This window comes from Rhineura floridana, chromosome 6 (assembly GCF_030035675.1).
Source record: "Rhineura floridana isolate rRhiFlo1 chromosome 6, rRhiFlo1.hap2, whole genome shotgun sequence".
Lineage (NCBI taxonomy): Eukaryota > Metazoa > Chordata > Lepidosauria > Squamata > Rhineuridae > Rhineura > Rhineura floridana.
The window spans coordinates 94,710,053-94,722,464 of record NC_084485.1 but is presented as its reverse complement, the minus strand read 5'-3'; the positions used below and the strand labels follow the sequence as shown (position 1 = coordinate 94,722,464).

At 41.3% G+C, this 12,412-nt stretch overlaps 1 protein-coding gene across 1 annotated transcript in view; it reads right to left on the bottom strand.

Annotated features, from left to right (window-relative positions):
• Positions 1 to 1,216: 1,216 nt before the first annotated feature.
• Positions 1,217 to 12,412, bottom strand: part of CIMAP2 (ciliary microtubule associated protein 2) — a 29,122-nt gene continuing 17,926 nt past the window's right edge. Inside the window, exons 7-11 of the mRNA XM_061633141.1 lie at positions 11,204 to 11,347; positions 9,634 to 9,798; positions 8,164 to 8,292; positions 5,186 to 5,316; positions 1,217 to 1,516 (exon numbers count right to left, since the gene is read on the bottom strand). Coding sequence (XP_061489125.1) covers positions 1,462 to 1,516; positions 5,186 to 5,316; positions 8,164 to 8,292; positions 9,634 to 9,798; positions 11,204 to 11,347 — 624 coding nt within the window. The 3' untranslated portion in view covers positions 1,217 to 1,461. The remainder of the gene's footprint in view (positions 1,517 to 5,185; positions 5,317 to 8,163; positions 8,293 to 9,633; positions 9,799 to 11,203; positions 11,348 to 12,412) is intronic.

Genomic DNA, 12,412 nt, shown 5'->3' with positions numbered 1-12,412 from the left:
TGTATTGTACTGACTTGGTCAGTGTTACTTTAAAAAATGGTTTTCACCCTGTTCTCTTCCCTGCCCCCTTCCTTTTGTGGTTTTCTTTTCTAAGTGTAAGCCTCCTAATATAAACCACTGCATTTTCAGAATATGGCCAGCTACTTTGTTGACTCAAATAAAAAAGCATGATACAGATCTATTATCTTCATTTGGTTCAGATAGCAGAGTATAGATATCCCTTGCTCTGCTGCATGAACCCAATAAAGGCAGGCATAAAAATGTGAGCTGAACATAAGAGAGAGTATGGCTGCTTCCACACTGGGCATTTTTATGGAATAGCCACACTTTGTTTACTCACTTTTTACAGGGCATCTGTTGTGTGTTTCCCTGTTCAGCTTCTTCCTCCACCCTCAGGTTCAGGAAATTGACTTTTTTAACTTAATAAAATAGTTGTGCAAGTTCTCCAGATATAGACAATCCATTGTGTTGCTATTCTGGTCAGGTTATGGCCTGTATAAATTGCTCGGCCATTTTCTAAGCAGCGTTCTAGCCGTTTCCTCTATCTAGTCTGTTTCTCCTCTCTAGAAATGTGCTCTTCTCACTTTAAGCCTTCACTTTGCAAATAGCATTGCCTTTATATCCTCTGCCCTCTTTAAATTGCAGTAGGGGAGGCAGTTGTGATCAGGAATGAAGTGAGGAATTATCTCAGCCTTTCCCTACGTGTTGGTGGTTCCAGTTTTTCCCCTCCAAGCATTCAGGAGCTGGAGAAGGGCAGACTGCCCACTTGGCTATAGGGTGTTTAAAAGTCTGGAAGCAGAGTTGCTATTCTGCTTAAGGTGGGGTTCAGCAACAATTTGATATATCTAAATCATCCATGTCTGGAATCAGATTGTACCCTAGAAACTTCTTTCTCTGTTGATGTGACTGCATTGCTGAAGGATTGCACAAAGTTCTTATGTGCACATAGTTTGCGCATCTCTACTGGGTTCCCTTCAGCTACTACACTAGAACTGTGAAGCTTCCCCCCCCCCTAGCCATATAGTGGTACTTCTCATAATGGCTGAAACTTTCCTGATAGATCCCTGGCAGAAGAGAGGCACTCTATAAAAGACATATTCTACAACATTGAGGGGTAGGTACCAAATAACAAGCGCAATATGACTTTGCAGACAACAAAAGGGTCAAGTATTTTTTGCGGGGGAGGGATTACATTAATGGAAGCATTTCAGAGTGTTTAGCAGTTTTAATATTGACATAATTATGGCAAGCTGGTTTTTAAAACATTTACCAAATTCCACCAAGTGTCTTGATTTTGAGTGCTTTAAATTACCAAGAAATTGTTGCAAATAGATATGGAATACTTCAACGTAGCAATGTTGTGATGTCTGTCCTTGACAGAATTTTCCATGAAAATTAACTGTAGAAATGCAGCTGATGGTTGCTTAACTATACTGCGTTTGAGAAAGTAATGGTGGGTCTTCAGGTAGATAGTGGATTGCCCCAGTAGCCTTTATTCACAGGAGTGATCCGCTCCCTGAAAAAGAGGGTGAGTTGTGAGAAGAGTAATCCAGCAAAATGTTTATACGCTTGGAGGCAGTGATGGGCTGGATGTGGGCCAACAAATTGAAACAATCCTGAAAAGACAAGTGGTATGTGTCCAAGTTCTCAAATCTAAATGGTGGGAAGACAGCCTGTCCTAGACAGGGTTGCACTTCCTGGAAGAAGCAGGTTCATGTCTTGAGAGTAGTCCTGGGTCCAGCATTGTCACTGGAAGCTCATGTGGCCTCAGTGGCTAGGACTAGGAGTGCCTATTTCTAGCTATGGCTGATTTGCCAGCTGTGACCGCTTTTGGACAGAGATGACTTGGCCGTGGTCTCTATGCTCTGGTAACTTCCAGATGAGTGTTCAATGCTCTTTGTGTGTGGCTCCCCTTGAAAATTACTCAGAAACTTCGATTGAGATAACGAAACAAACCCTGCGACAGGGCAGTAAGGAGCTGAAAATGGAACTGAGCAAAATGACGCAGGAGCTTAAAGAAATAGGGGATCCTGTGAGAGAGGAGAATGAGATCAGAGATGAGAAAAGAAAAAATAAAGGGAAGATACAAGCCCTGGAGATTGGAACAAATGTGGAATTGGAAAAAGATCTGGAGTTTATGGATATTAGAAATAAAATCTACTGTCTGGAATTTAACGTTATCTCTGAAGAAATTAATGAAGATATTAGAGATAAAGTTATCAATGGCCTGGATAATCTTCTGGACTGGAATGACGTGATGGAGCTTGATATAGAGAAAATCTATGGAATTAACTGCAGCCATGTGACAATGGAAAAACTCTCAAGAGATGAGCCAGTGCATTTTGTAAAAAAGAAGAACACAGATATGACTTTACAACAATATTTCAGCAACTTATTCAGAATTGATGGCAAGAAAATATTTGGGATAGAGGAAGTTCCCATCAGACTCTTATTATATGACTATGGCTATGACAGCAAGATTATTATGGAATACTGATAATGGAAGATTGGACACTGAAATTACTGGACTTAACAGGACTATTGAAGATGGAAGATGGAATTAATAGGGATAATGGAATAATGGCTATTGAAATTATTGGACCTAACAGATTTTGATGAGATGGATTAATCGATATGTTTATTTGGACTATGGTTATGACAATAAGATTATTATTATTATTAACAAGATGGATTAATCAACATGTTTATTTGGAGAAAAATTGATAGATATATTTCTTAAAGAATTGAAACCTCTCTTTGACTTTTTGTGGAAAGAATAAAGTAATGTTTATGAGATTTGATGATTAATTAAGATAACTACTGGAGGAAAGTGATTTTATAATATAATTTAAGAGACAGGATTGTTATATATTGTAGACCTACAACTGATTTGATCTGCGACAAATGGGAAGTCAACATTTTATTTTTTTGTTTAATCATTTTTGTTTTGTTTTTTGTCTTTGAATGTTTTATGATTTTGTTTTGTATGTTTTATGAAAATTTGAATAAAAATTATTGTAAAAAAAAAAGAAAATTACTCAGAAACTTCAACTTGTTCAAAATGCAGCAGCCAGATTACTGGCTGAGCTTTCATTTAGAACTCATAACCCCTTTTTCAAAACAGCTGCATTGGTTGCCAGTTTGCTTCCGGGCCCAATTCAGTGTGTTCACATTAATGTTTAAAGCCCTAAACAATTTAGGCCCCAGATATCTGAAAGATTGCCTCCTTCCTTATAGACCTTATAGTAGAGGAGGCCCTCTTGGTAGTTCTACTGCCCTCAGAAATTCAGGGGGGTGGCCCAGGAGAGAGCATTCTGTGTGAAAGCCCCTAAGTTGTGGAATTTCCTCCCCACAGAGGTGCATCTGTGACCTCCTTTATATAGTTTCCATCATAGACTGGAGATGCACCTCTTGACCTTGGCTTTTGATACCTGAGATACATATTTTCAGGACCCAATTTGTGACTATTTGTTTTAAACTGTTTTTAATACTGAATTTTTAAATTTCTGTAACCTGCACTGGGACCATAAGGTCTATTCTTTCTCTAAGGAATTCGCAACCAAACTAGTGAGGGATAATAAGCCATCCAATGAGCTAGAGAACTAAACCTGCTTAGGTCATGGTTTACCAGATTATTCATGAAAGAGAAGTGCACTGGAGACAAGGCATGACTGCACATCACTTCATTTTTGTGTGGAAATGAATTGTAAAAAACATTTTCTTGAGACTTCTCCTTTGCCTAGTTTTACAAATCTAATAGATTTGTATTGCTGAAGATGTGATGTCTAGACACCCTAAGTAAAGTCCGATGCAGTTCCATAGACATATTCTTTCAACTGTAGGGCAGCCACAAGCTTTCTACTGCTGTGGAACAATACGACACCAAAGTATGTTTGCATTCTGTTCCCTCCTAGTGTAATTTGGCTATGAAACTTGTGTTGCTGTTTTGCTGGAAGGCTAAGTGTCTACTATCCTTTTTTTTAATTAATTTTTATTCAAAGTTTCAAAGAACAAAACAAAACAAAGGGAAAACAAAATAACTAATATAATAAAAAATATTGACTTCCGATTTGTTGCAGATCAGCTATAAGTATATAACAGACCTGTCCCTTAATATATTACAAAATCACTTTCCTCCAGTAGTTATCTTAATTAATCATCAAATCTCATTAAGTGTCTACTATCCTGAAAGATTTTCATACTTCCCTTGTAGATCTTGAATCCAGAGAATACCAGCAAGTCTGGGCAATACTGGGGATGCTTTTGCAATTCTCATCCAAATCTTTCCCTAACTTTTTTAACGTTCTAAATAAGATGGTCTGGTTTCAGAAGCAGAATTTGTGCATTGGGAACTACCCAATGTTCTGTTTGCTTTCAAATGTTAGTAAAGAGCACTGTGCATACAGCTGGTTGCAATGTTTTTTACTGCAGTTTTACCATCTGCTGCATGCACACTTCCAGTGAACATGTGTGCATTGGTGGAATGCTGCAAAAAGTAAACCAATGCTGTTGCAGCTCTCCACACATTGAAGGGCAAATGTCTGTGACTAGGAAGCCACAGTACCCATGGAAGTTCCCCATGCAAGTTAGAATTCTGTGTGATCAGGGTTCTAAATCGCACAAGGAGCATTCATGAGTACAACAGGCTTCCTGCTACAGATGTGTGGTGGATGATGGGGCCAGCCATGTGGATGTGATGAAAAGGCAGGGTCAGCCTACATGTCCATACTCCCTCATGCGATTCTGATCATGTGAAATTGAAACCAACCCAGATAGGCTTATTATGTCAAGATTGCTTTTTTGCAATGTTTTATCAGTGCACATTGGTAATGTGGGAAAGAGTGGGAAATGCAAAGGAGCTGAAAATTGTATCAAATTCTAGTTACACTGGAATTCAGGAGTGGAATCTAAGGCTAAAGAAAATCTTTTTATCCCTACATGAGACTTTTTCACTCTATAAACACTTTTCTGTCCTATTGACCCTATCAGAAGCCTTTTCCTTATGGCTCATCATCCTTTCACAAGCCCAATTTCTGTTACAGTCCAAGATCCTGAAAAGGCATGTAAATTAGGCCAAATGAATTGCTGAAGGAGAATTTTTCACTTCCTTATAGAACTTTGATGGGCCTTTTTTTTAAAAAAAAGGTCTATTGTTTTCCTGGAATGTTTGCACATTTTTACTCACTGTAAGCACTTGTCCCTCTCCAGGTTGCTAAGGTAACGCTGTGTGTCACTCATGTAAAGAGAACGGTATTTGATCTTCTTTGGGTATTTCTCATGTTTTGTAGTATCATAGCGGCCAACTCCAACTGGGTTCTATAAACAGAAAAGCAGACAAGGAGCAGCAGCTTTGAATATGCTGACAAGCAGATCTGCAAAGCCGTTAGCATCCACTTCTTGCATGACTGGAAAGTGAGCTCTTACTGGAGAGATGAATGGGCATTGTGCATTTCCCTCTGTGCAAGTTCCCCTTTGACATTACACAGTGGAAGTTCAAAATGCACAGTTGTGGGCTACTTTAACAATCACATTTTGCAGTTTGTTGCTGTGTCCATGGTTTTGGGGAGTGACATTCTTAATGTTCCGCTGCATGCACTATATTGAAGATGATGAAAAATATTGATATAAGTGGAGCAGTCATCCAACCTTGCTGCCACCCCCCCCAATATATGTGCAATCTTAATAGCCTTTTCCTGTATACTTAGATGAAGTTCCCAACATCTGAGTGTGGTAGAAGCCTAGTTGCAAGTCTATAGGATTTATAGACTTGTCACAGATTTAGTAGACGCAAAGATCACTCTTACATTAAAATGTTTATTGAAACGAGGTACAGTGTCCCAAGTTCAGGAGGAAGAGGCTGCTGCTACTATGTGAAGCAGTATGAGGATGCCAGTGTTATCTTAAAGGGGACTTCTGAGCCTCTCAAAGGGAGGGGGGATTGAAAGTATTGTTGTAGCATGGCCTAGAGGCTTTGCAATTGCAATCCAAAGGCTTACTCCACTGGTTCATAAATCTCCAAAGTGTGGTTGATTACTCTGAGTAGAGTGATTTCAAACTCATCTAGTTGGACAATAGTATGTGAGCCATCTAGTTTCAAACCCATCTTGTTGGTGCGAGCCAATACAGTGTCACATCATCAGTCCCATCTAGTGTGTGCTTACTGGCAGCAGCTCTCCAGGATTTCAGGCTGGTTTTCCTGTTACTGGAGATGCTCCCGCCATAGGGAAGTGTCCCACAATCCAAGTATCCCTTCCCCCTATACATACACACTCTGCTATTGTCAGGAAGTTAAATAAGTCAGATCATTGGCCCACCTAACTCAGTATTGTCTGCACTGACTGGGAGCAGCTCTCCAGGGCTTCAGACAAGAGTCTTTCCGTCCACTACCTGGAGATGTCAAGGATTGAGCCAGGGGCCTTTTGCATGCAAAGCATGTGCTCTGCCACTGAGCTATCACTCTTCCCCATTGTTGCTCCTTCTCGAGGAGGTCATACATCTAAAACAGTCCTTTGCATAGCACACCTTCAATCTCCTTACAGTTGGAGTAATAATGGCAGCAGAACAGAGAGAGACTGTTCAAGCTATCTATTACAACACCCTGTTTGCACGTTTTGCATATGAGAGCAAAGTTCTTGAGCCTTGTGCAGATGCCCTTCATTTCCAAACATGTACAAGAATTCTCACTCAGTTTGCTAACTCTGCTTCTTTGAACCCAGGCCTCTCTTTAGGAAGCAGGCTTTATTATATGCACCAGTGGCCTGGCCAGTGAAGCACATTGTGTGCACAATAATTCACTCCCCCATTGCAATAAAATCTCAAACCAGCAGCAGGTAGGTTCAGTTCTCTACCATCTTTATCAGTGACAATCAACAGCAAAGTTCCCCATCAATTATAAAAGAGCCTTCATTCTTGACCTCTTTTAAGTTCCCTGCTATCCAGCATCAAGGAAAAAAACTGCCTGGGAGTCCTTACCTGTTTCCTAAGTGGAAGTGAACTCTTTCAAATGAAAGCTTTCTCTGACTGAGTCCTAGCTTTGTTCCAGTTCACCACAGGAACCCAGAAAAGATGAATGCAGATGATACAAGAAAGGGCACAAGGAGAAGGAGGAATGATGCCAGAGAACTATCCCTTTGGTACATCATTACTCAAATAAGTTGTAGCCTATCAGCAAAAGGTATGCGGCACACACTATCAAACTATTTAAAATAGATTCCCTCAGTCCAACACAGGGTAAGGTTCACTTGAGCGTGTTGAAGACAAATATCTAACTGAGCACTGCAAAGGCCCCTGATCATAAAAATCTTTGCTTAGAAAAAGTCCTACATCCAAGTAAGTGTGCATAGGAATGTGGCCTTACTCTGCTAGATTATGACCAAAGTATAAAGCGGGTAGTTAACCCATGCGCTGTGTCCAGTCTCCAAATCATTTTTTGTGGCTCAATAAGATCCCCTGCAATTTGGCTGTGCAGGGAAATGCTTTTAAAGGATCCAGTTTTCTGTCACTTTATCATTCATGTTTTTGCCATACTTGGCAAGCACTTCCTAGAGGGCTCATGCAAGATACAGATCACTCCCTCTCCCTGTTCACCAGCTGACGGATCTGGTGAACAGGGAAGGAGCAAGCTTGTGTGTTTGTGTGTTTTCCTGGCATGTATGTTTTCACTGGTGTGATTGTACATGCATTTGCATGTGCACTCTGCTTTTGTGCGATATGTGGTGTGTGCATGCACATGCTTACTGTGGAGTGGCCGTGCCCACTACACTTGCATGCAGTCCTCAAAGGACTTAGAAGATGGTGATGCAGCCCTCTGGCCCAAAAAGATAAGGCACACCTGTTATAAAGGGAATTGGCTGCAGCAGGCTGCAATTGGTCACTGTTGAACATAAGGCGGTACAGCCAGTGTAGCGTGAGTTTGCCTGCTGCAATTTTGTGTATGCATTTTTGGAGTGGTGTTCCTCAGTAATTTTTAGCCATCTCAGTCGGCCCTGGGCATAGCAAGTTTGAGAGCCATGCCCTTTGTCAACCTCTGAACATTCCATTTGCATGAGCTTTCTGACTGGACAGACCCATAAAGTAACCACAACAGAGTTTAAAAGGGAGAAGCCAAGAAAAGGAATATTTTGAGCTGCTCTGTCTGTTCCTACCACATCATTTCTTACTCACAGCATTTCCAAAAAAGAGACGGTATGCTTTCCTGTCAAATCTTTTTGTACCAATCCAGAACGGCGGTTGATTTCCATATTCTGTTCTCTTAGAAGGGATTATGTCATATGAGCCTGGCCCTGCTAAGAACTGTAACAAATAAGATAAATGACTTTGCATTAGTGAATATCATAATTGTACAGTGCACCCAGATTAGAGAAAACCATCCTGGGGGAGACTTGCCTGGCTCCGTTGAGGTGGGGACATGACACAACTTTTTATTTGCAGTTCTGCTTGTTCTCTTGAATAGTGAACTTCTGTGTCTATCCAAGCCTATCAGTTTAGAAGCTACATAAGGTACTGGCTATTACATAACTTGGGAGTCTTTCCAAGATATGAAGTACGTTAAGCTTGTGAATGAAAAGAAAAGCCTTCTTTTAAACCAAAAAATGGCTGGAAAGAATTTGTACGCTTCCAGGATTTATAGAATGTTAGTAGTAGCTATAGCTAGAGAGATGAGAAAATTCTGGAGTAACTCATCCCATTGTCTGAAGATATGACTTATTCCTCAGGCTTGGCACCAGCAGGCAGTCAGGCCAGGCCTGGGCCCAAGGGCTCCTGCAGCTCAGAAAGGCCCCTGCCTAAATCTATATGCTGGGGATGGGAGGGTGGAGCTCCTGCTCTGCACCAACATTGGGTTTTGGGATGTGATTTTCAGCCTGGGGAAAGGGGTTGGCACTCCCAAGATGGCGGTGAGGCTGTCAACCCCTTACCCCAGACTGCAAATCATGCCCCACAGCCTGACGCTGGCACAGAGAAGGAGCTTCACCCTCCCAGACAACAACCCCCCATTCTACTGGCACAGGCTTAAATAGGCTGGGGCACCCCACTTCCTGTGCTGATGTGATGTGCGGGAGGCAGAGCAGCTGGGCCTATTTAGGCCTGTGCTGGCTGCAGGGGGGTGTTGGTGCCCGAGGGTCCACTCATGCCTGGGGCCGATCCCGGTGTTCCTGATTCACACTTAATGCCAAAGACAGAAGTCCTGTCTTTGCTATTTTGTTGTGGAGGTGGAGAGAGGAAATGAATGCCCAATCACAGCAGCACTAAAATCCTGCCCTGCTCTTTTTTTTCTATGACAACTTTCACTTTCCATCCCAGGAAAAGGAGAGGAATAAGGTTCTAAAGGAACGAGATGTCGGGCAACCAGAAGCTGTGTGAGAGTATCAATTAAGTGTATGACTTGAGAGCCAGAATGAAAGGCAGGGGGAAAGAGGAGATTGAACTGCTGAAGCTCCTGACAGCTTATACTAAGTATCCAACAGGGAATAGTAAGGTGTGGGGAGATGCATGCTGTAGGGATGGATGAATTATTTAAAAGAAAAGAAAAATGTCATGCTTTCTTTCACTTCACACTACTTCCTAGCCCCATCATTTTATCCAGAGGAAATCAGCATTGGGCTAGCAATCAGGAACCAGTGGAAAGTCACCTACTTGTTCATGTGGACCCAGGCCAACAGTGGACCAGAAGATCCGTTCAGCTGGGTAACGCGGACTCCGAACAAGAGTACTAAAAATGCCATGCTTCTTTTTCTCCTTTGTCTCTAGTTCTTCCAGGAAGCTCTTCACATTGCTGCCACTCAGCTCTTCAGACTTTTTCTAGCAACATTAAATAAGGGAAGTAGAAACTGCTTTGGAAGGTGAAATGTGCTGTATCAGTATCAGCCTCAACAAGTCACCTGTGGGTTCTCCTGTTACTCTGCCCCCATGGAATATATCAGTAATATTCTCTCTGTCTCTGTCTGTCTGTCTGTCTGTGTCTCTCTCTCTCTCTCACACACACACACACATGAGTAATCTGAACTAGAATTGGATCAGGTCCAATGATCTTACTTCAAGTGAATCTTCATCATACTGTGAATTATATGCTTACTATAAATTACTACAGATCCCTAATGCAATCTGAATTTGTAGAATCTGCACTGGTTCTGTTTTTGGAGTAGCACTACTGTACTGGTTAGTTTTTCTACACTATTTCTTCTCAATCTGTGAGTTTTCCTCTTTTGTAAAAGAAGCAATACAATAGTTGTCCTTGGCGGAGAATTCAGAAGAAAAGGCCCCCTAGGCTGTAACATTTCCCATGCTTCCTCTCCAAGCATAGTTGCAGTTATTTGGATTGTTGAGCCTCAGGTCCACTAGTAATGTTGGATCATGTAAGGGTTGTTATAAAGGTTCTAAGAAAATGTATGTGAGGTGTATTGAACACTTTAGGGGGAAATGCTATATAATACTTAAGCATTAATATAATGGAATTTTAGATAGTCATTGATTTAAAGGCTGCATTTGCCACCATCCCACTTAATCTGGAATAGTTCTACTTAAAGTCTGAATAGTTTATTCACCCTAGTCTGGAGTATTAGAAACAATATTGCAGTGTGTACATTTCAACTCTTACAAGCTCCTGTCTTAATAATTTATAAATTTCACACCTGAATATTCAGTTTTCCAAGGGTAAACTCCCTTGAAATGCAGAACCTTAAAGATCCGGCGGGAGGGGGGAATTCAGCATATATGAAATTACTTCTATTTTTCTATAGTTTCTTTTTTTAAAAAAATCAAACAATCAAAAACTGAGGGCTTAAAAGAAGCAACGTGGTGCAGACTGGTAAGCAGCGGTAACACAGCCGAAGTTCTGCTCACGGCCGGAGTTCGATTCCAACGGAAGGAGGAAGTCGAATCTCCGGTAAAAGGGGTCGAGGTCCACTCAGCCTTCCATCCATCCGTGGTCGGTAAAATGAGTACCCGGCATATGCTGGGGGGTAAAGAAAGGCCGGGGAAGGAACTGGCAATCCCACCCCATATATACGGCCTGCCTAGTAAACGTCACAAGACGTCACCCTAAGAGTCGGAAACGACTCGCACTATAAGTGCGGGGACACTTTTACCTTTATCTGAGGTTTTGCCAGTCAAACTGAAGACTGGCAACACTCTGTCATCTGAATTGCCAACCAGCAATGTGACGCTTTGAAAAACGTTTGAAAGCAAAGAAGGTGAGCATACATACATCAGTAGCATAATGCCCGCAAATAATAGGCTTTGACCTGTCTCCTGTGAAGATTTCATAGGGGCCTCTCGTGCTGACCACACATTTCAGCATCTCATCCATCCCATTTTTGAGATTATAGCTGCCAGGTCCCAAACCACTTCCCTAAAAAGCAATCAGGAATTAAGAAAGCATTGAAAAAGACATTTCTTAAACTGTTGCAAAAATACAGCATCTATTGAGTTGAGTAGTTGAGAACACCTTGGTCCCTGATCCAGCTGTAGTCCCAAGCAGCTAACAGCCCTAGATGGAAGAGTATGTAACCCCCCCACCTAGATAAGACTTATCCAGCTAACTCAGTGGGGTTTAGATGAGTAGTGCAGAACATTCAGAGCCATGTGCTGCTGTGTAAACTGCAGATGTAGGAAATTGTTTCCATGGGTTGATCCCCTGGCTCTGGATGATTATATTGCTTCTGTATTTAATAAATTTGTCTTCTGTTTTTCAAGCAAAGTTGCCTTTAAGCGGTTTACAGCTATATATAAGAATACTTTAAAAACAACAACATATTACAGACAGTGCTAAAAGCCAACATTATACCACTGAAATAAACATTATCCAAATCAGCCCTAAATAGTAATTATGCAGTTAAAATCCCACTAATTACTAAAGGCTGCACTGAAGAGATAAATCTTTTAAAGCCTCATCTCATGGTAGTTGCCATCTGTCTCCTTGTTGTTCTTTCCCAACCTGGTGCCTTCCAGATGTTGTTGGACAACCATTATCCCCGACCATTGAAACCGAAGTCCAAAATATCTGGAGGGCACCAGGTTGGCTACCTCTGCTCTACTTGTAGATTGTTATTTCAGTGGCCACAGCATAGTGGCATCTTCCTAAGGGAAAGCAGTTACTTTTTGGAGTAAAAGGGAGATTATTTGGGTTAAAAGCAGGTAGCCAGGGAGTAAAATGTAATATGAACATAAGCCCAGAGTATAAGGATACACAAGGGTGGGAACAACCAAGTTTTGTTCTTCTAGGCTCCACTCAACATTTTCAACCAGGTGAGACATAATCCCAAAATAACAGAAGCGTTTTGCACAAGAGGGAGTAAGCAGAATGCCCTCACCATAGGGCGCAGACTTTTTCTTTCTTTCTTTCTTTCTCTCTTTCTCTCTTTCTCTCTTTCTCTCTTTCTTTACTTTATTTATTTACTTATTTACTTATTTATTT